This window comes from Cetorhinus maximus, chromosome 25, assembly GCF_964194155.1.
Source record: "Cetorhinus maximus chromosome 25, sCetMax3.hap1.1, whole genome shotgun sequence".
In the NCBI taxonomy this organism is placed as follows: Eukaryota; Metazoa; Chordata; class Chondrichthyes; order Lamniformes; family Cetorhinidae; genus Cetorhinus; species Cetorhinus maximus.
Window position 1 is genome coordinate 2871866 of NC_135903.1, and position 22492 is coordinate 2894357.

Sequence of the window (22492 nt, forward strand, 5' to 3'; positions counted from 1 at the left end):
TTGAACTGGCCTCAGGAGCCAAGGTAAATCATGGTAAGAGTGAGGCCATGTTCTTTGGGAACTGGGCTGACCGATTCTAACTGCCTGAAGGTGTTGGGGATATGGTTCGGAGGGACCGGGGCATGTGTTAGAAACTGGAAGGAGTGAGTGTCTATAGTGAAAAGAAAACTGGGCACGTGGGAGCGATGCTCCCTCTCCATTGCGGGTATGAACCTGGTCATCAGGTGTGAGGCACCTCTTGCTGTTGCTGTACGTGGCGCAGGTCCGGCCCATTCCACACTCCTGCATGGTGGCGATCACCCGAGCCATCTTTTACTTTATCTGATCAAAAATGGATCATGTTCGCAGGGACGCGATGTACAAGCCTCTAGGTAAAGGCAGAAAAAACGTACCTAAATTCTCCCTCATCCTGATGGCCGCCTTTGTGTGTGGCTGCATCAAGCTGTGTGTAGACCCTCGGTACGCAAACACCAAGTGTCACTACGTGCTGAGGTTCCCGGTGTGTCAAAGGATGGGTCTGGCCACGATGCTGCGGAACGCTCCAAGTAGTTGGACCGTGCTGTACCACCTGTCCCTCGTGGAAAAAATTATGCAGAGAAACACCTTTGACCACAAGTCCATCAGGCTGTGGTCGGCACGTAACGTCTTAGAGGCCCTGAGGGAAATGGAGAGGGTGGATCCTGTGGGATGGTTCCCCGAGCAGACTGTCAAAGTCATTTGGCAGAATGCCTCATCACCAGAACTTTCCAACAAGCACCAAGATGTAGCTTGGCTGGTGGTGAGAAAGGCCCTCCCCATCAGATCCTTCCTACACGCCAGGAGTCTCACTTCCTCTGCGCGCTACCCTCGAGGTGGCTGTGGAAGGGAAGAGACCATTGTTCACCTCCTTGTGGAATGTGCCTTTGCAAAGAAGATTTGGAGAGAGATGTAGTGGTTTTTGTTGAGGTTCATCCCGAGAAGTTCTGTGACACAGGACTCTGTGCTCTACAGGCTGTACCCCTGCAGGTTTAAATGTCACCATAATGCAATTGGTAACACTCAGGATATGAGGCAGAAGGTTGTGCCTCCGCTCACACCCGTTAATGTCTTGTTAATTACATTGTTAAGATTTGTTAATGTCAAGTATGGAGAGGTGGTGGTATTGTTACTGGGCTGGTAATCCACAAGCCCAGGTTCAAATCCCACTATGACCAAAGGTGGAATTTGAATTCAATTAAAACCTGATGGCCATGAAACTGTTGTCGACCCATCTGGTTCACTAATGTGCTTTAGAGAAGGAAATCTCTCATCCTCATCTGGTCTGGCCTACCTGTGACTCCAGACTCACAGCAATGTGGTTGACTGGCCACTTCGGGGTTTTGCTTACAGATTTCAATTAAAAAAATAACTAATTGTGTGAAAAGCACTTTGGAAATCCCTGAGGGGTCTAATAGTGCGCTTATATCAATGCAAATCGCACAAACGAATATTTTTTAAAAAGTACATTCATAAGGCTCGTCAATGTCAATGACATTGTTAAGTTTAAGAGAAACAGGTGATGGGTATTAATTGTCTTTGAGCACATGTGAATAGGGGGTAGCTGGGACACTGGGTTGTGTGGGAGGAGAGCTGTGAGACTGAATAAGTCAATAAACTCTCTCAATAAAGAAAAGCTCTGTGTCTTGGTTTTGGCTTCACCAATCGGCTTGGATCCAACAACAACCCCCCCCACCCCTCCTGGACTCGAGCACAGAATCCAGATGACACTTCAGAACTGTACTGGGGTAGGGTCTTGGATGAGATAGTAAACCACAGTCTGGCCTACACAGCATTGTTAAGCATCCCAAAGATCTAGTTGATTGTTAAGGGTCCCAAGGCACAATGTAAAAAAAAAAGAGCAGGGGAGTTTCCCCAGTGTTGTGGCCAACAATCATTCTTCGACCCACATCACGAAAACAGATTAACTGCACATTCAATTCATTCCTGTTTGTGGGGTTATGCTGTGTACAGAATGGCTGCCGTTTTGCCTACAGAATTCAATTAAAAAATAACTCATTGTGTGAAAAGCACTTTGGAAATCCCTGAGGGATCTAATAGTGCGCTATATAAATGCAAGTTTCTTTTTAAATACAAATATAACAGGTTTTAAGGGCATTTTGAGCCCAACTCTTACTACTGGTCCCGGTGGTCCAGAGCTTCTAGAAACTTCTTCATTCTGAAAAAGAAAATAGATATTATTATATTTGTAAAAAAAATTTTTCTAAAGGACTCCTTGTTCTCTCTGCTGTCTCCCACTACAAGAAGGTTACATTGCAGGAGTATAGTTTTGCAACATTAGCCCTATAGTACCCGTAGGAAATGTCATCCTATTCTTATATAAGTCTTTAGTTATATTTGACTTTTGGTCTCTAAATAATTACATTTAATTTCCTTTTCTATGTCTTAGTTTGAGGTATCTCAGGAATTTTTCAAAATTTATATTTTCGCAAAATAGCTGAATTGTTATCGCAGGAAATGGTCAGAAATAATAAACTGGGACACTCTGAGGTGAAAATTCATCTTGGGCAGTGGCACAAAACAGGTGATATTGGATGGGTCGCCCGTCCTCCAGACCATCTGACATTCAGTTCCATTGCAGTCAACTGTGTATAACAGGCGGCTGATCCCAGGTTGCTCATTTAGCACCATTGGCTCTGACAGTTTCTTCTCCTTTCATTGATCCAAAAGCCATAAACAACTTCGTTGGTCAGAGACCTTTAGTTTTACTTCTGCCTCTATTATAAACTTGATTGTTATTTTAATCACAAATTTCATAATATATTTAGCCATAATCTTTATTACAATAATGGCATGGTGTATGCTGCATTACAACACCGACTGTGCCTGCAGTATTACAGCATTGAGTTCATGCCTGTTGCATTACAGCGCCGACTCAGTGCCCGCTGCATTACAGCAATGACTCCCTTTCTGCTACATTACAGCACTATGTCTGTTTCTGCTGCAGTACAGCATTGACTGAGTGTCTCTAACCAGCACCTAATTCACAGGTGCTCGGTGAAATTCATGGTGTAAAGTAGGAAAGTTTCCCACCCCCAGAGCACATATACTTTATAACAACCTACCTGAAAAACATTGCAGATATACATGAAAGATATAGATAGCACATCAAATAGAGTTGTCACAAAGTCACGTCTCGATATTAATGGAAGTATGAAAGGAACTCACTGTCGTTCCAAACCAGCCTGTTGCTTTTCTGGATCCTGGTGGTCCAGGTAATCCCGCTGGGCCAGGAGGGCCAGTTGGGCCTGGTAGTCCCTTAGGGCCAGCTGGACCTGCTGGACCTGCTGGACCTGCCGGACCTGCTGGACCTGTTGAACCTGTTGAACCTGTTGGACCTGTTGGACCTGTTGAACCTGCTGGACCTGCTGGACCTGCCGGGCCTGGACGTCCATTTTCTCCAAGTAAACCAGGTCGGCCTGGAAGCCCAGGATCTCCCTGCCAGAAAAAAATAATTCATTAAGTGAACGAACCAACTCACCTTGATGAGATTTATCTCTCCGAATGCCAGAGACCCGAGTAAGGCTGTAGTTCTGACTGTGCCCGCTGCATTACAGCGCTGAGCCCGTGCCCGCTGCATTACAGCGCTGAGCCCGTGCCCGCTGCATTACAGCGCTGAGCCCGTGCCCGCTGCATTACAGCGCTGAGCCCGTGCCCGCTGCATTACAGCGCTGAGCCCGTGCCCGCTGCATTACAGCGCTGAGCCCGTGCCCGCTGCATTACAGCGCTGAGCCCGTGCCCGCTGCATTACAGCGCTGAGCCCGTGCCCGCTGCATTACAGCGCTGAGCCCGTGCCTTTGGGACTGAGTTAGCACATTGACAGGGTCTCACCATTAGCCTGGCAGCAGCGGCGGAGAGAGAAACATAGATAACATTTCAAGTCGAATATGGCTCTACCTCAGTTCTGAAAAAGTTAACTCTGTTTTCCTCTCCACACTGTCAGACCTGCTGTCTATCTCCAGCACTTTCAGTTTTTATTTCAGATTTCCAGCATCCACAGTATTTTGCTTTTATCTCACCATTAATCTCCTGGAGATGATGCTTTATCTCCTGGAGACTCCATGACAAACCCTCTGTCATGTACGGCATTTCCAAGAAAGGCAACACTCTTAATTCCTATTCTATGCTGAGCTCACTGACCTCAGGTGAAATAACAGGAGCAGCACCATAGCTGACCTCAGCACCGCTGGACTATTGAGGAGGGGGGAAAAAATCCTCTGGGGTTTCCTGTACTTAATTGCTAACCATGGCTGGTTGCTGGAAAGTGTGGGGCAAGGAGGGCAGGTGAGGACATAATTGAGTTTGGCTGAGAGACCCCCCAGCGCAGTTTTGTTTTTAGTCATTCTTGGGGGTGTGAGCGTCAGTAGAGTTTGTTGATCATTCCTAATTGCCCTTGAGGTGGTGGTAGTGAGCCACATTCTTGAATTACTGCAGCCCATGTGGTGTAGGTAGACCCACAGTGCATTTTTCTGCAGCGGTTTGATGCTACTGACTAGCTGGGTAGTGAGTCGACCACATTGCAATGGGCCTGGAGTTACATGTAGGCCAGACCAATTAAGCAGGGCAGATTTCCTCCCCAGATGGACATTAGTGAACCAGATGGGTTTTAGGACAATCTGGTAGCTTTATTACCATTAGGCTACCATCCCCCTGAAAAGCTTGCTGAGACTCACTGTCTAGGCATCCATGTCACAAATTGTCACTTGAGCAAAGTGCTAGAAAATGAAACTATAACACAGGATGGGTCAACATATTCAAGAGATGAGGCGACTTTTCTTTTACTCAGTGAGTTGTGATCTGGAATATCTTGTCTTAAAGGGTGATGGAATCAGTTGCAATCTTAACTTTCAGAAGTTAAGAATGGAGCCAGCACATGCACAATGGGCCAAAGGGTCACCTTCTGTGATGTATCATTCTATGTATATTGGTTTCCATTTTTTAAGGAGCTTCTTAATAATCCAGGCTAACATTAGTAAAATTAAACTTAATGATGAAATGATTGTCCTAAAAACCCATCTTTGGGAATCCTCCCTATGTCTCCCCAACTCTGTAATCTTCTTCAGCTCCACAACCTTCTGAGATCACAGTGTCTATCTCATTCTGTCCTGTTGAGCATCCCCAACTTTAAGAGTCACACCATTGGTGGCTGTGCCTTCAGCTGCAAGGCCCTAAGCTTTGGAATTCCCTTCCTAAACCTCTCTGACTCTCTCCTCCTTTAAGAAGGTCCTTCAACCCAACCTCTTTGACCAAGCCTTTGGCCATCTGTCCTAATATCGTCTTACATGGCTGGCCCTGCCGATGACATCCATATTCAGTGAATGAAGAAAAGAAAAGACCTGTTGGTCCCTGAGGAACCATCACAATTCTAGACTCAGCAATTCTTGCCATTGACTGGAACAAGTCCATGTTGCCTAGTCCCTTCATCCTTTCTTTCAGCAATTCTGCCTTCTCTTCAATAGCTCGTACAGGACTGAGCAAGTCAACCTTTATCACTTTATTCTTAGAAGATGAGCATTGCAAAATGCGAAAGCAACTACTGCTTAAACAAAAGCACCACACAGATTATCGAATACTTGCATTGGCTATTAACGGTTCAATAGAAACACACAAAGTCTATTGTTAATTATTATAGAATTTAAACTGGCTGTACGTGATTCTGAAATAAGAAAAACTTTGCCAATTTGAATCTCTTGTTAACTACAACTTTAAAATGGCTGACTTTTGTACACAGTGCGAAGAACATGCCATGGGGCAGAATTTTATGTTCTCCCGTCGGTAGGCAGGCGATGAGTGGCTATAAAATTCTTCGGATATCTTTCCCACTGGGCTCTCACCTACCCAGACCTCCCCGCAATTTTATTGTGGGACGGGCAAAGCCTCGGCCGGTCCGCCTGCTCTTGCCCCAGTTGAGGGCCTTAAGTGGCCAATTAATGACCACCTATGGCCATTTCCCACCCAGCCTCAATTTTCAGGCTGGCAGGAGGAACTCAGGGGCAGTGGGGGAAAGCCCGAAAAGTGACCCTGCTCAGGCCTTTGGGGCGGGGCAGGGGGGGTGGGGGGGGGGGGAGGGGTGGAGGGTGGGATCACCTCCATCAATGGCCTCCTTTTAACATCTGACACCCCTCCAAAAGGTCTGGCCATTGTGGGTGCTTCCCTTCCCCTCCCCCACCTCTCCACCAACACACCTACTCCACCCCTGCCCACTACCCCCAGGCCTCGCCTCCCCTCCTCAGCCCCCTACACTTACCTAGTCCTGCACTCCTGGGACTTAGACTCAGGGGACTGCTTGTGGTGCTGCTGGGAGTAGAGAGCTGCCAGCCAATCAGATTGCCCGGCATCTCTCTGAGGCGGGTCTTGCTCCCCAGTGAGGGGCGGAAGTCCCATCTCCAGTCAATTAATGCTGCTTGGGGTGTTAGATGGCTGTGGGGCAGCCAGTATCGGTGGGGATGTGTTTGCTGCCAACTCCTCAGATAGCGGGAAAGGAAACTCCAAAATATCCAGGCCATAAAACTTTCACTCGGACTACAAGACGGGGACAGTTATCACTGACTGATTTTCCTGTTCTGATTGAGTATTCAACATTCATGGCTGAGTTTTCATCTATCACTTCCATACCTTTGGCCCTGGAGGTCCAGGGGACACAGGACACACACATGGACCAACTTCATCCTGCCAAGAGAATACATAAAAAGAAATATCATCAGGGGAGGCAGTGGCTTACTGGTATTATCACTGGATTAGTACACCAGATACCCAGGGTAATGCTCTGGGGACCTGGGTTCGAATCCCACCATGGCAAATGGTGAAATTTGAATTCAATAAAAAATCTGGAATTAAAAGTCTATTTGTTGATTGTCATAATTCCCTTGAGGGAAGGAAATCTGCTGTCCTTACATGTGGCCAACATATGGTTGACTCTTAAATGGCCTAGCAAGCCTCTCAGTCCTCATGGGCAAATAGGACAAAAGACAAATGTGATCAAGGCAGAGTCCATGGATTTCTCAACAACCCACCCAGATGTCGGTGAACACTGTGAATCAACCAATCTGACTGAAACTCTGTCTCTTCACCTTCGAACTGTTGCTCCTACCACTGAACAACATGGTCCATGGTCCAGGAGCAAAAAAATTCGGCTGGAAATCAGAAATGAAGACATAAAACGTTGAGAATACTCAGCAGATGTGGCAACATCTGTGGAGAGGGAAACAGAGTTAACCTTTCATCAGAACTGGTAAAGTTAAGCAAGCGAAATGGGAGAGGGTGGGAAAATAAACAAAAGGTTTGCTATAGATTGGAGAGACTGAATGGCAAAGAGTTAGTCCTGCAGAGTCAAAGGGAGTGGTAATGGTTGTTATGAAAGCTGTACTTACCTTGTTGAGAGCAGGGGTCAGGAACTTCAACTCCCGCCGGACCTCGGGAACGGGCTGCACATGAGCTGTTCTACAATTTTTATGTTTTTATGTTATGTTCGCGTTTGTGCAAGAAAAAAAAAAGCTTGGAAATCTGGGTCAGGTGTCCAGGAGGAAAGCGCCATGGAAGACTGGTGTCCCAGGCAGAGGACAGGGAAAGGGGTCGGGTAGAGATCCCAAAAGAAGAGTCCCAGAGAGGGAACAGGGTCAGGGACAGCAAAATGTCCCAGTTCAGTTAAAAAGAGAAGAGCAGAGAAACAGGCTCCAAACAGGAAAAGGGCTGCAGGGAGCAGACTTTAGCTGAAGGTGGCAACCGAATGTTCATGACTCCATGTTGCAGGCCGATGGGACAAAGGTGCCCCTTTGGAGCAGTGGTGTTTCTGCTTGGCACAGCCGAACAGCTGAGGTTGTGCTTGTGAGTTGGTGCTTGAGTGCATGCTTGGGAATCCAGGGGAACAGAGCCTCTAGAGATGAGATTGAAGCCCTACAAGGTGAGCCATTGTTGATGCTGTCCAAGTTGGAGTGACTTTTGGAGAGAATTCCCAGGTTAGATCTTCAAAGGGGAAGACTGGAATTCCTCGTGAGAGAGACAGAATTTCAGTGAGATTTGTTGACTCACAGTGTTTACTGATGTCTGAGTGGGTTGTTGTGAAATCCATGGACTCTGTCTTGGTCACATTTGCCACATAGTGTGCAGTGTGGTGTGTTGGGCCATAGTTTGCCTGTTAATTCACATGTACCTCATATAACCCTGAATGTTAGAGCATAAGATAGATAATGTAATTTGTTTTATCTTTTGACCTTGTATAATAAACTTTATTTTTGTTTGTTGAAAACCCATGGAATCTTGCAGCTTTATTCACTTAGTAAGTGTCTTGAATCTCAAACTTTGTCTACTTTAAACAAAACGTTATTGGTCCCTAACTGGATCTTACGTAAAACCTGGGGGTCTGGCCTAGGATCATAACATGGTTTATTTGTTTCTTTTAACTCGTTAACTTGGTTTCTCTCTCCACAGATGCAGCCAGACCTGTTGAGTATTTCCAGCAATTTCCGTTTTTACTGTCTGCAGTCTCTGCTGGAACAGAATTAATGGTGGAAAGAGACTTAAGGCTAAAGGGAAATGAGAAAATTTGGAGGGGAAAAATAATAAATCTCTGCCCAGTAACAAGTAAACCTATTTGTCAGTTGACATTTTAATTTTGATGAGCTAAGGGCCACCGTAGAACATTCTAGACAATTCTTCCACTTCAATTTACCTTGCCTTCTTTTGGCAATGGTGATGTTTCTTCATCTTCGGAGTTGATGTCATTGCCTTCCTCCACATCTAGCATCAAATAAATCATTTTAGCATCATTTTTTATGATTGTTTATCAATATTATTGTCAAGTTCTACATATATTCTGTGTTTCTCACACTATCATTTTTCTAAAGCAACACTGAATGTAACATATCATTTTTAAAATGATTCATTCTCAGGGTGTGGTTGTTGCTGGGCGAGGCCAACATTTATTGTCCATTTTGGGTTGCCTAGAAATGGTTGTGGTAGGGTCTTCTTTTTGAGCCACTACCACCTGTGTAGTGAAGGTGCTCCCACACAACATTGTCAGGCAGGGATCGTTGCACTTTTGAATCAGCTGAACGGCTGCAAGGCCATTTCACCGATCGCTTCAGAGTCAAGCATGTTGGTGTGGGGCTGGAAGTCAGAGATAAGCCAGTTCAAGTAAGGATGGCAGGTTTCCTTTGGCTCTGGACGTGAGTTACGAGCACAAGAGATTTAGATGAGCTCAAATTCACGGAGGGTGCGATGTGGGAGGCTGGCCAGGCGAGCACTGGAGCAGTCAAATCTGAAGGGAACAAAGGCACAGGTGAGGATTTTCGCAGCAGATGAGTTGAAGTAGGGACGGAGATGGGCGACGTTATGTAGGCAGAAGTAGATGATCTTGGTGATAGAGAGGACTCAGGGTCGGAAACTCAGCTCAGAGTCAATAGCACACCACAATTCAGTGTCAGGTGGTGCTCGAGCAACATGGCAAATCAGAAGCTGTGTAGGAGTCGAGACATATGATGGTGAAGAAGTGCTGGGTGCCATCAATGTATTTGTGGATGATGTCACCAAGGGTGACATGCTAGAGCCTGTTATCACATCCTCCAATCCTCTCAATGGGTTTGATATCAAATAACTTACTATGAAGTGCAGATAAGAATGTTGGTCAAGACACTAGGAAAACTCTCTATTGTGTACACTTCTTATGCGTAGGAATTCTTTTTGCTGTCTGTAATTGAGTGGTAAAGGAACGCCCTGTTGTGTATATGGCTGATGAGTAAGATGGACCTGCTCCTGGTGCCTGCATGGGATCTTCCATGGGCCAGCCTGCTGACAGCCAAGCTGTGCCTGTATGTGAGAAGCAGTAGAAAAACCCACAAACTTATTGAAGCACAACTGGTTACACTGTGGTCTCTTTCCCCTGGACTGGGTGAAATATGAACATACGAACATAGAGAGTAGATCATATGGCCCTTCGAATCTTCCACCATTTAATGAGATCATGGCTGTTCTGCCATCCAACTCCATATACCCACCTTGTCCCCATGTGCTTTAATACCTCAGCTTAAGAAAAATCTATCAATCTCTGATTCAAAATCAACAATTAATCTAGCATTAATTATCATTTTCGAAGAGTGCTCCAAACATCTGCTGCTTTTTGTACGTAGAAGTATTTCTTAATTTCACTCCTGAAAGGTCTGGCTGTAATCTGTAGACTTTGCCCCTAGTCCTAGACACTCTTTAACCAGGGAAAATAGTTTCTCCCTACCTAGCTTATCTGCTCCTCTTAATATCTTGAAAACCCTGATCAAAATCACCTCTTATCATTTTAAATTCCAGGTAATAAGTCTCTCCTCCGAATTTAACCCTTGGAATCCAGATATCCTTCTGGTAAATCGACACTGCATTCCCTCCAAGATCAACACATCATTCCTAAGGGGTGGTGCCCAGAACTGCTCAAAGTACTTGAGGTGTGATCCAATCAGGGCCTTACATAGCTCTTTATTCCTGGCTAGAAGTTATGCTATAACTATACAATTTTTTTTCAATCAAAGTCTACATCCAAGTTATTTTCCAGTGCATAATGCAAGTCATTTATTTAAATGTTTAAATTCGCAGCGGCCCCATTAGCAGTGAAGGCATGGTGCCTTTTGCTAAAAATAACAATGTTCTTCAATATGGGGCAAATGCCCAGCTATAGTCCTGCCAGGAGAAAACTTTGACTAGTTCAAAGGAGCAGGATATCACAAATAAAATGGGTTGGCCTGTACATATAACCCTGCTTCCTGTTTAGAGGAAAGAGATTAGGATTGGTGTTGCTCAAAGGTGACCTGCCCTGTTATACATGAAAAGTCCACACGAACTGTGTAAATGGCTGATTATGGAGGCTCGACTTTCCCACCTGTTACTAATAGGCCCAAAGCTCATCATCACCTTGTAGGGAGGTTCCTCTGGGTTAAGGCACCACAGGCGCCTCTGGTTTAGTATGTTTGTTCTCTCCTGTTACTATTACTGTTGCTGATGGGTATGACCTTTCAAAGAAGGTCTGGAAAGAGTGTTTTTTGTCAAGGTTCATCCCAAGCAGCCGTGTGACACAGGACTCTGTTCTTTGTGGGCTGTTACAAACAAATTTAGATACGAATTAGGAGCAGGAGTAGGCCACTTGGCCCCTCGAGACTCCTTACCATTCAATAAGATCATGGCTGATCTGATTGTACCCTCAACCCACATTCCTGCCTTTCCCCGATAACCTTTCACCTCCTTGTTAATCAAGAATCTATCTGGCTCTGCCTTAAAAATATTCAAAGTCTCTGCTTCCACCACCTTTTGAGGAAGAGAGTTCCAAAGACTCACAACCCTCTGAGAGAAAAAATTTCTCCTCATCTCTGTCTTAAATGGGCGACTCCTTAGTTTTAATCAGTGACCTTTAGTTCTAGATTCTCCCACAAGAGGAAACATCCTCTCCACATCCACCCTGTCAAGACCTCTCAGGATCGTAAAGGTTTCAATCAAGTCGCCTCTTACTCTTCTAAATTCCAGTGGATACAAGCCTAACCTATCCAACCTGTCCTCATAAGACAACTCGCCTGTTCCTTATATCAGTCTAGTAAATCTTCTCTGAATTGCTTCTAATGCATTTACATCTTTCCTTAAATAAAGAGACCAGTACTGTACACAATACTCCAGATGTGGTCTCACCAGTTCCCTGTATAACTGAAGCATAACCTCCCTACTTTTGTAATCAGTGCCTCTCACAATAAATGATAACATTCTATTAGCTTTCCTAATTACCTGCTGTACCTGTATACTAGCCTTTCGTGATTCTGTTCCCAGGGACACACACTGAGATCGATATCAACTGCTGCTGCAGGACCATCAACAAAAATTGTTGGTTTTTCAGTGCAAAGAGTTTTCGAAGACCGGGTGCTGGAGGCTGGCACATTCCCAGGTCCAGGATAATGTGCTGAGGGACGCACTGAAGTTTGAGGCACAAAGGCTCAATGGAGAAAGGCTCTCACACCATAGTACACCAGGGGCCTGTGGAACCTATGGAGAACCCCTTCAGCTGTATGTTTGACATGAAATGCATGTTGTAAATGTCGCCTGTAACTGAGGTGCCTCACTAGACTTAGAATGCCACATACTGTAATGAAAGAAATTAAACTGCAATGCACTTCACTTAATGTCAATTTTGAACTGTTTGGTAATGTACCTTTACAAATTTTATGAATAAAGTATATTTTTCGATTTAAAAAAAGCTATGGACTTGATTTCACATGAATGGTCTTTAGTGTGGTACCACCAGTGATTCTGAAACATTGCAGGGATTCAATGTTCATCTGTTTTAATACCTAGGGCGTCCACTTTGATGGGCATGCTCGTGATAGCCTCCTCCCCAGAGCCTGGCATGGATTTCTGATCGGAAGTGGTTTCTGGTGGATTGGAGATTTTCTACAACAGAAAGTAAAAGATACGTTACATGGCTTCAACATACCACTGAGGCATTGCTAAATGCAAAAACGAAAATTGATGACACACCATCATTCACTGCACTCAATAACTTCTTGCACACAACATGATTCTAGGTGTTTTGGAGTGATGTAATAGGGAGCTATATGAATGCATGTCTGTCTACCGCTCACTTGTCCCGATATCCTGGGCCATATGTGTAACTACATTTCATACCGATGAACAGTTGCCATATAAATTGCAAAAGTAATCAAACCATTTTTCCTTGCACAGATCACTTTCAATTTGCCTTATTAGCAGGGCCCTTCAACAGCACCTTACAAAACCACAACCTCTACCAGAAGCATGGGAACACCACCACCGGCAAGTTCCCTTCCAAGTCACTCACCATCCTGACTTGGAAATATATCGCCGTTCCTTCACTGTCGCTGGGTCAAAATCCTGAACTTGCTCCTAACAGCACTGTGGGTGTACCTACACCGCATGGACTGCAGCGGTTCAAGAAGGCAGCTCACCACCACCTTTTCAAGGGCAATTAGGGATGGGCAATAAATGCTGGGGCCAGCCAGCGATGCTCACACCCCACAAAAGAATTTTAAAAAGCTCTACCTTCCTATTCATTTAATCTCGAGTGAGATGATGAATATCGACTGATGCATTTTTGCATCATCATCAGTATTTGAGAATCATTGTGTCTTACAGTGTAGCAGGAAACCATTCAATCTGTCACACTTGCTCCCACTTTCCTTTAAGACATTTATTCCATTTGTCAGACATAGCTTACCTTTTACAAATCTATATAGCTGGCCTTCATCAATGCATGTCTTTCTAAAGGAATACTAACTTTATTCCATAAAAAGGCCTTTAGAAGTCTACCCTAAACAATATTAGGTTGACTGTTCTCCAGTTACCCAGTTCACCCTTTCTCCCTTTTGGCATCCCTGTGACCCTCTTTATAATGTTAGTGCAATCACCTTTATCCTTCAAAGGATTAACGATTCCACATAAGAATAATAAACTGTGAAAGAAAATCCCCTGCGTAATAAGACAATAAATGCTCCTGGAGATTGGTGTGAATCCTGAGCTGAGGACGTCTGTGCTTTTGTCTGGACTGTTCTGTGACATCCAAACATGTAAGTGTAGCCCTTACTGGGGCTAAAAAAAAAACCTTTGATTGGAAACTTTGCAATAAGCGATCATGTCATGAATCTACAAATTTGCGATTTATTCTCGTTAGCAGAAAAGGTAATTTTTAAAAATCTTGTGTTTGGGAGTAAGGGAGGAGGTGCGAGGTGGGTGCAGGGGAGCCATGTTGCTCTAGGCTACAGTAATTTAGCAATCAACTTTGTTGTCCGCATTAATAACCGAGATCAAACAGGCAGAATTACAAAGGTTGGAACATAATCAGACACAGATACCTTATATCAATGTTTGATTTAAAACAGCGGAATAATCTAAGGTACGTAGACAAGCCAAAGGGTAGACGCCCTCAAATTCCGAAAGAGATTGCCGGCTACTGAACTCACTGGCTCAGTCGATAAATGCACTGCTTCTATGGAACCAAGTCATAAAGAGCAGTAAGGTTGCAAGCTCGTAAGCTCATCGATGCTGATTAGGTTGTCAGTGGGGGTGCTACAATTGGCTTTGGCGTCCCTTGGTTGGATGCAGAAAAATAGGCTGGTGTTCCTTGCTCCTGATTGTAGTCAGGGGGAGTAGGATTAGGTTTCATTCTGAACCCTCCCCAGCTTGGTCAAAAGCCCATTGACCCCTGGGGTTGGAGCTCATTATAGTTGGTTGGTTCCTCTTTCAGCTTTTCCCCTGTTACATGGGGTCACCACAATGCTGGGTTGATCACCTTCAGATGAGCCATCATTTTTTTTTGGATTTGGCAGGTGGTTTACAGTCAGATACCCCTCCAACCACTAACCCTCCCCAGTTATCTGGGCTGGGGGCCAGCACTGGTACACATTGGCTTGTCTGCGCCAGTGGCTGGGCTCTTTCATAGCCAACAAGTCCTGGAGTGGGACTTGAACCTGGGGCCTTCCAGAGATAGGAGAGTTACCCAGTGAGCCACCCCAGCAGGTTGGAGCTCATCATATATGAAGAAAAACTATATGGATGGCATTGGAGAATCAGAGGACAATCAGCAGGAGTAACCACCTTCAATAGAGGAATGGCGAGGTTGCAAGAGTAGAAAAAAAATGCTGTCTAGACATCAAGCATAGTTCAACATATCTGGAATAACTTTGTTCTGAGCTCCGAGCCTACAATTAAAGTCAACTAAAGATTCAATTATATCCCACAGAATCAAACTGTGCAAAATAGGAGGTGCCATGGAAATCTTAAAATCTCAGTGGCATCGCTCCTGAGCCCCATCTACTCAGCTCTGGCCTGGGGTGTGTTTCCGTTTAGTGGCTGTGTTAGTGTGTTGCCAACTCTGTTCACTATTTCAAGCAAAGTGTAAAATCATTAAAAAAAGGCTTTGCCCCTACATAAGCAGGAATGTACGGGAAGGACTGTTTACAATGCTGCTATTACGCAGCAACTCCCCTCAGCTTATGAGTATTCCAATAAATCAGCTGGCAACTTATTTGACCCAACACATTGGGACTATGTGCAGGGTATGCACTGATTATCAACCCTTTGTAACTTTATGACAGGTTATAAATATAGCAGTGTCAAACTGCATAGCCGCGAGAAGGTGGACTGACAGGATGGGATTCTTGAGTAAACCTAAACTAGCTTCCTAGACCTGACCCTAGCAGAAGCTCGCAGTTTGGGAGAGTCCTTGCCCATGTTCCCAACCTACCCTCCACCCCTTCCCCCACCCCACCCACCCACCCACCCACCATCCTGATCACACTTGCCTCATCAGGGACAGCTTGGTTTCTGCTGTTTTCCGGTAGGTTCCTCCGTTCTCCCACTGGAGAACATTTGGGGCCATGTTATATTAAATTACAGGAGCTTATGTTCAGGTCCCATCAGGCAATGTCCAAAAAATATAACAGCTGAAAACCTCCCAAATGTAAAACAAGACTTTAAAAATATACCGACCACATTACATATCCACCACCTACCGGTTCTAATGTAGTGATCTGAATGTCTGGGTCCTTGACCTCCTTCATATCTCCAGAAAACTGTAGGTGGAAAAGATACCAATTAGTTAAATCTGAAAGAGAGAAGATATCCCTGTGGTAATTGTCTCAACAAAGGATTATTAGCCTAGCAACAATAACTCTATTCATGACTCTGCCCAAGTGCTTTTTTTTATAACAAGAAGCTTTATTTATAATAACTAATAACAGTATTCGGTGTATATAACTGTACTCCAGAATTATACTAAATGCCAAGATGATGTACAAATAAGACAACCTGATTCCCAGGCCTGAAGTGATCACTTTCAGCTCTCTAGGCTATTCTGCATGGTTGTACTTTGTCATATTTAGTGATGAGGGTGCAAGCTGACCCAGGAAAGCAATAGGAGGAAAATTCCACTGGAGATGAAAGCGAGCTGCTTTAACATTTGTTCATTGTGAGGTTCATGTGACTGTAGGTTGCCCAATGTGCCGCACCGTCCCTTTAGCCGAGAGTTGATCCACACCAATGGTCATGAGCTGAGCTCTATAGGGACAGCCTGGGGTAGCTTTCCCTCTGATTTCCCCTGTTGCTTGAGAAATTTGTCTCTGGACCACTTCCCCCAGTAGCATAGCTGAGATCAGGAACTGACCTCTTTTAAATATGTCAATGACCTGTGGAATGGGGCTTCCAGCCAAACCTAACATTGTACTTGTAGCAAGTTTATACTTCTGTGGGGACTGTTTCAAAACTCAGTTAATTTTGGCAACAGCAATTTGTATTCAGATAGCATCTTTAATGTAATAAAAGTGATAAGGTGCCTCACTGGGGCATAATAAAACAAGATATGACACCCAGCCACATAAGGAGGTATTAGACCCGATGATTAGATAGGTTTTAAGGAATGTCTTAAAGAAGGAAAGCGAAGTAGAGAGTTGGAGAGGTGTAGGGAGGGAATTGATAGGCAGGAGGCAACAAATGGTTCACTAGTTAAAACTAAAGTCATATGATGCCTTAATACCATTCTATAATTGCGAAATGCTTGTTTTTGTTTGAGTAGCGAGTTAATTTTTTTTAGTGCTAGTTAGGGTGAAGGATAGAGATCAGTCAATGCCAGGAATGGGCACGGTACGGTTAAGCCCTTCTGTTCTGCTGGGATTAACGTGAACCTTAACCCCAACCTCAGAAGAGGGTTACCTGCACAGCCATACCTGAGTGAATCATCCTTTTCCTATACCATTCTACTGTTAATTCCACTGTCAGTTCTGTGCCAACTGTTGTCAAAGAGCAGACTTTCATTTTGGAATAGTCAAGATCCATAGCTGGAGGGATGGTGTTTACTAAATGGCAAGATCAAAAAGATAAACCCAAGTGAAGAAATCCCTCCAACTCATGCAATTTCACCCTTCAGGCATATGAACCCAGCCATCTTTCCAGTTTAGCATCTGTTTTCTAAGTTAGTCCAGTACCTGGACTAAGTCACCTTTCCTGGCAACCTATTCCAGGTGTTGACCAACCTCTGTATTAAAAAAACACTTTCACATCTGTGAATCAAGCCCTCTTTGACCATGGGCATATCAGAGGGTAATGTTCTAACACTCTGCACCATCCAGTTTCACTAACACTGCAGTTCGTACTTCTGAGTCGTCTTCATCATCATCATCATCTTCACTAACCAGGCTGTCACATTTCATGTATTCTGGTTTCTCTGCATCCTCAAGGTTTGGTGTGATGGACAAATGCTGAATGGCTCCCTGGATAAAATAAAGACATAACATTAGGGGCAGAACAGGCAAGCGAGGATAGCACAAGCAGATAAAGTTTAACCTTGTATTTGGCCTCAGGGGGTCTGAGTTCAGATCCCTTGGATCTGAATTCAAAGACAAAATTTTAATATCTCACCAGTGAAGGAGGAACATTTATGTATGGAATGGGCTGTTAAGGGAGGGATTAAGGACCGAGGCCCCATGCAAATTCAAGAGAAAGCTGGATAAGCACCTGGTGGAAAATCTGAAAGTGGAGTGTGAGGAGTATTGTGGGACTAGGATTGACTAGACGGGTCGCAGATTTTACCAGTCCTCTATATTTAAATCAAACACGACAATAAAAGAGTCATAAGAAGAAAAAACGGGAGCAACCTGCCTTTCAGGAATTTGTTGTTCAACCACAATGTTTGGTCTTAAGGAGGATAATTTTATTGATGGTTTTTATTAGGACTTGCCAAATGTTTTGTGCTTCAGATCTCTTTCTATCCCTCCAGTTGAGAAATAAACAGCTCTATAAAAACCCCAAATCATATCATTGAGGCTGTATTATTTTCTAAATTGTATCGAGTTAGACAGAAAATTGGACACAGCTACCTTTAAGGAAAGGGATTTAAAAAATGTGAAATATTCATTGTATGTTTGAACCAACCTTGACTGTCCCAGCAGTGTATTATTACTGCCCCACATCACCACAGTAGATACAAGGTGTCCTAAATATTTCCTAGAGCTTAGTTTTCCATTTTCTGAAAGTCTAAACATAGAGATTATAAAGTCTTTTGTTTTTGTCTCTTTGGCTATGTTATAGTTTCCAAAAGTCAGATCTTTTATTTTGATGTCATGTTGTCTGCAAAGCTGTACATAGAAGGAACAAGAAGTTCAGAAGAACTGTAACACAGTTAATGGGGAGGGCTGCTGTTGTTGCTGCTGTCAACCTACTTGCAAACCAAATCATTTTCTTAGACTTCAAAATTCAATGCAAATCCCAGCTCAATGAACTAGGTAACTGGTAATGCACTTACTTCTCACTGCCAGTGTCACTCATTAAAATCTCATTGTTACCCAATAATCTACCAAATGTTTCCTCTTGTAGGGAAGAGCATAACTAGAGGCTATCAATATTAGATAGTCACCCAGATATCCAATAGGGAATTCAGAAGAACCTTCTTTACTCAAAGAGTGACGAGAATGTGGAACTCTCTACCACAGGGAGTGGTTGAAGTGAATAGTATTGATGCATTTAAGGGGAAACTAGACAAGCATACGAGGGAAGATGGTTACGATGGTAGATTTAGATGGGAAAAGATAGGAGGAGGCTCAATTGGAGCATTAACAACATGGACTGGTTAGACTAAATGGCCTGTTTCTGTGCCATGTATCATATAAAATCCTATGAGAGTTAGTTCCCCCAAACATTCATGTGCTGATTCTGAGTGTCAGCATTGTTGAAATGCCAATTCCTTAGTCAAGTAGGCAGACACTATTCTAATGTTGCCTCATTCCCCTGATAACTTAGCAACATTTACTATGAATCTGGGTTCTAGCCCATCCTACAAGCCAATCCTCCAGGCTTTTGTGTAATGAATTTCCTCAGCTCTAAGCTGAATTACTTTATGTGACACCTTGCGAAAGGAAGGTATTCCTGGAGGACAGACCACCTCAGCATAGAACAATTGTACTCGGGCATTAACAAAGAAATATGGTTCTCTGCAGCTTTAGCAAAGAAGGGTTTAAAGATTTAAAAGTCTAGAGTAAGCCTGGCACCAAATTTGCAAAATTTCCATCCTGAGAAATAATGGGTGGGCAGGTTAAAATTACCCCCATAGTTTTGGGACAATTTGGCAATCGGGATGCAAGTCACTCAAAGCAATTTCCTAAAGGACCTTTGATTTAAAACCATTCCCAGCTAACCAAAAAAAACCAAACGCCTTTATATAATCACAGAATGGCTCCAGCGCAGGAGGATGATACTTAGCCAGTGGAATCTGTGTCAGCTCACTGCTAAAGCAATTTAGCTAGTCCGACTCCCCCACCCTTTCCCCGTAGCCCCACGACTTTTTTTCCCTTCGTGTGCTTATCCAATTCCCTATTGAAAGCCATGATTGAATCTGCCTCCAGCACAGCTTCAGGCAGTGCATTCCCGATCCTAACCACTCGCTGCGTTAAAAGGTTTTCCTCATGTCGCCATTGGATCTTTTGCCAATCACCTTAAATCAATGTCCTCTGGTTCTTAACCCTTCCTCCAATGGGAAGAGTTTCTCTCTATTCATGATGTGTCTTTATTCGTGCACGTGCTGCTCATCAACATGAAAACTATGAACCAGGTATTGTGTTAGCTCTGCAGCTAATGATTTGACTAAGCACTCCTGTCTTGGTGGTCTCTGGTGTGAGTGATGGAGATGGATTCTTGGCTATGAGCTCCCCTCCCAGTGCTGTGATTACTGTGGATCTGGAGTCACATGTAGGCCAGATCTGATAAGGATGGCAGATTCCCTCCCCTAAAGGATATTAGTGAACCAGGTGGGTTTTTACAACAATCGATGATGGTTTCATGGTCATGCTTACTGCATCTAGCCCATATTCCAGATTTTATTACTGAATTTAAATTCCACCTCTGCCATGGTGGGATTTGGCCCTTGTCCCCACAGCATTAGCCTAGGCCTCCGTATTACTAGTCCAGCGGCATTACCAATGCACCACCACCTCCCGTCATGTTATATATTGAAAACTTAAACTGGATCTTAAAGATGTGTGTACATCAGGAGTACTCACAATGTACTTGTCCCAATCGGCTTTTGCAGCATTAGCGATGAGTATTTTAGAATTTGGTTCAAACTGCAGAGGCTCCCATGACCTTTTGAATTTAAGTCGCTGGGGTCTCTGACATTGCTGATGCAGAGTCACTGTGTTGCCTTCAACATGGAGCCCAAAACTTGTCCATCGTTTTATCCTGGCTGGCACTTTGAAGGAAGTCGCTTTTCTGGAAATTTCTGAGTCAGGTGGGGTGTAGTAAAGATCAATATTCTGGATGCCGTCCTCCACTGGGGACAGTTTAACCCCGAGGCTAATGACCTTCTCAGTAGGATCCACAACAGCAAAGATCACCCCACCATTCAGGTTGGCTTGCTTCAGTGTGACTAGAACAGCAAAATCTTCATAAAATGGTTTGGGAAAGAGGGTTCTAGTTGGGTGTGGTGTGGGGGTGAAACCCGTGTGAAAGTTAAGTGCTGTTCCGCCATCCAATCCTTTAACTATGGACACATGTGGAGACTCTTTAGAAACTAGACGGAGCAGATTGATTTCTTCCTCTAGTCCAATGCCTGGAAGACAAACATGTTAATTTGTGAGAGTATGAGAAAATGAAACAGATTTTGTGCTTCTTGCCCCTAGCAACACAACTCAGTAAAAGCAGACGAACAAGAGGGGAGATGTACAAGTGAATAGTACAAAGCACAATGTTCTGGTTTTAAATGATTGTGGACTATAAAAAACATATAAAGTGAAATTTAACGCCCTCCCCAAGGCAAGTTTGGAACATTTAATCAAGTGGGAGGGTGGCGGGTGGGGACCCTGATTAAGTCCAGGGCAGGAAGGCTTGTGGACAGCGTTCCCACCCCGCTGTCTATTGAGGCCAAAAAGGCAGCCTGTCTCATTTCTCATCTTCGTAAAGAGAGACTTGCAGTCCATCAGAACACTCATCTCCAATTGTGGTGCAAAACTTAATTATGCTTTTCAGAAATCAAGAATTTGGGAAGTTAGTCTGCATTACTAAATAAATACCCCTGATTTTTCAAAGCTAGTCAGGTCATAAGGATAACTAGTGAGGGGCATAAAGAATGTCACCAGTGCCAAAGGCGATGTTTCATTGGGTATTCACTGTGCATTGCAGGAAGATTTACACAAAACACATATGTCAGGTGTACACCACCAGACTGATGCCAGGTAGCTGAAATGGAAAATATACTCGGTTCCTCAGCTCAAAGATCTTTCATCTTATCGAGAGCAAGATTCACACAACTCAAAAAAAAATTCAAAATAGCAGCAAAAGATCCTTAAGCAGTGGATAATAAACAAATTGGGTCTAGGAGGAAATAAGTAGTGTGTACTTATACAGAAATGAACAATTTCCTAGAGAAAAACTTTTGACTTGCAACAAATTCAATCGACCACTTCAAATTACTTCAATAGACAACGTTGGTTAAATATAAACTACTTCAAATTGCCTATAGAAGCTGATAATAATCGATCATAATAGAAATACGCTCTGTATGACAAGCACAAATGACAAAAAGCAAACCTTCCTTGGAGCAATAAATTAGTCAAGCTGTAACAAAACTTAACTCCAGGTTGGAAATACCAGGGGCTGGCAGGGGGTGGTGGTGGACGGGCGGACGGGGGACTTGTCATGCAGGAAGTCCAAAATGACCAAACCAGGTCAGTGCCTGATTGCGGGACATGGCATCGGGAAGTGGGGTGGGTGCTGCTAAGAGCACGCCCCTGCTTTGCTTTCACCCTCCTCCACCGTTCCCCCACTAACCCCGTCCCACCCTTATTCACCAGTGGCCTGGGGTCCCTTGGCGATCCTGGGCCTCTGCGGGGTGCATTGCTGGCAGCAGCCAACGCTCCAACTGTTGGCCTCTGATTGGCTGGCAGCTCTCGGGGGTGGGGGAGGAGAGGTGGTGGAGTTCCGCCCTGGAGTCCTTGATGCCTGCTGCTGCCCAGTTAAGTGCCCGAGAGGTATTTAATACAGTGGACCTTCTGGAAAAGAGGCGACACGGGGATCTCGCCAGCTGGTGGGCAGGACCACTGTCACCGCCACTAAGTATCACCCATTGTTACCTCTTAACTTGTAAAAAAAATCCGCCATTGCTTGTACTGTGGCTTTTGATTTTCTTAACCTTCCTCTTCCTTTATTTTTTATATGGAAACTTCAGGCAAGCATAAGATCATAAGAAATAAAAGCTGGAGTAGGCCATTGAGCCCTTCAAGCCTGCTCCAATAGTCAATAAGATCATGCCTGATCTTCAACCTCAACTCCACCTTTCTGCACTATCTCTATATTCCTTAATTTCCTTAGTATCCAGAAATCATCGATCTCTTATCTTGAATATACTCAGCAATTGAACATCCACAGCTCTCAAGGCACAGAATTCCAAAGGTTCATAATCCTTTGAGTGAAGACTTTTCTCCTC

General features: G+C 44.1%; 1 protein-coding gene across 1 annotated transcript in view; it reads right to left on the minus strand.

Moving 5' to 3' along the window:
- The window catches only part of LOC144667688 (uncharacterized), a 106751-nt gene that overhangs the window by 60209 nt on the left and 24050 nt on the right, over nt 1–22492 (minus strand). The window contains exons 2-9 of the mRNA XM_078529141.1: nt 20073–20620; nt 17175–17291; nt 15540–15599; nt 12345–12444; nt 8705–8772; nt 6652–6705; nt 3205–3474; nt 2153–2194 (exon numbers count right to left, since the gene is read on the minus strand). Coding sequence (XP_078385267.1) covers nt 2153–2194; nt 3205–3474; nt 6652–6705; nt 8705–8772; nt 12345–12444; nt 15540–15599; nt 17175–17291; nt 20073–20620 — 1259 coding nt within the window. The remainder of the gene's footprint in view (nt 1–2152; nt 2195–3204; nt 3475–6651; nt 6706–8704; nt 8773–12344; nt 12445–15539; nt 15600–17174; nt 17292–20072; nt 20621–22492) is intronic.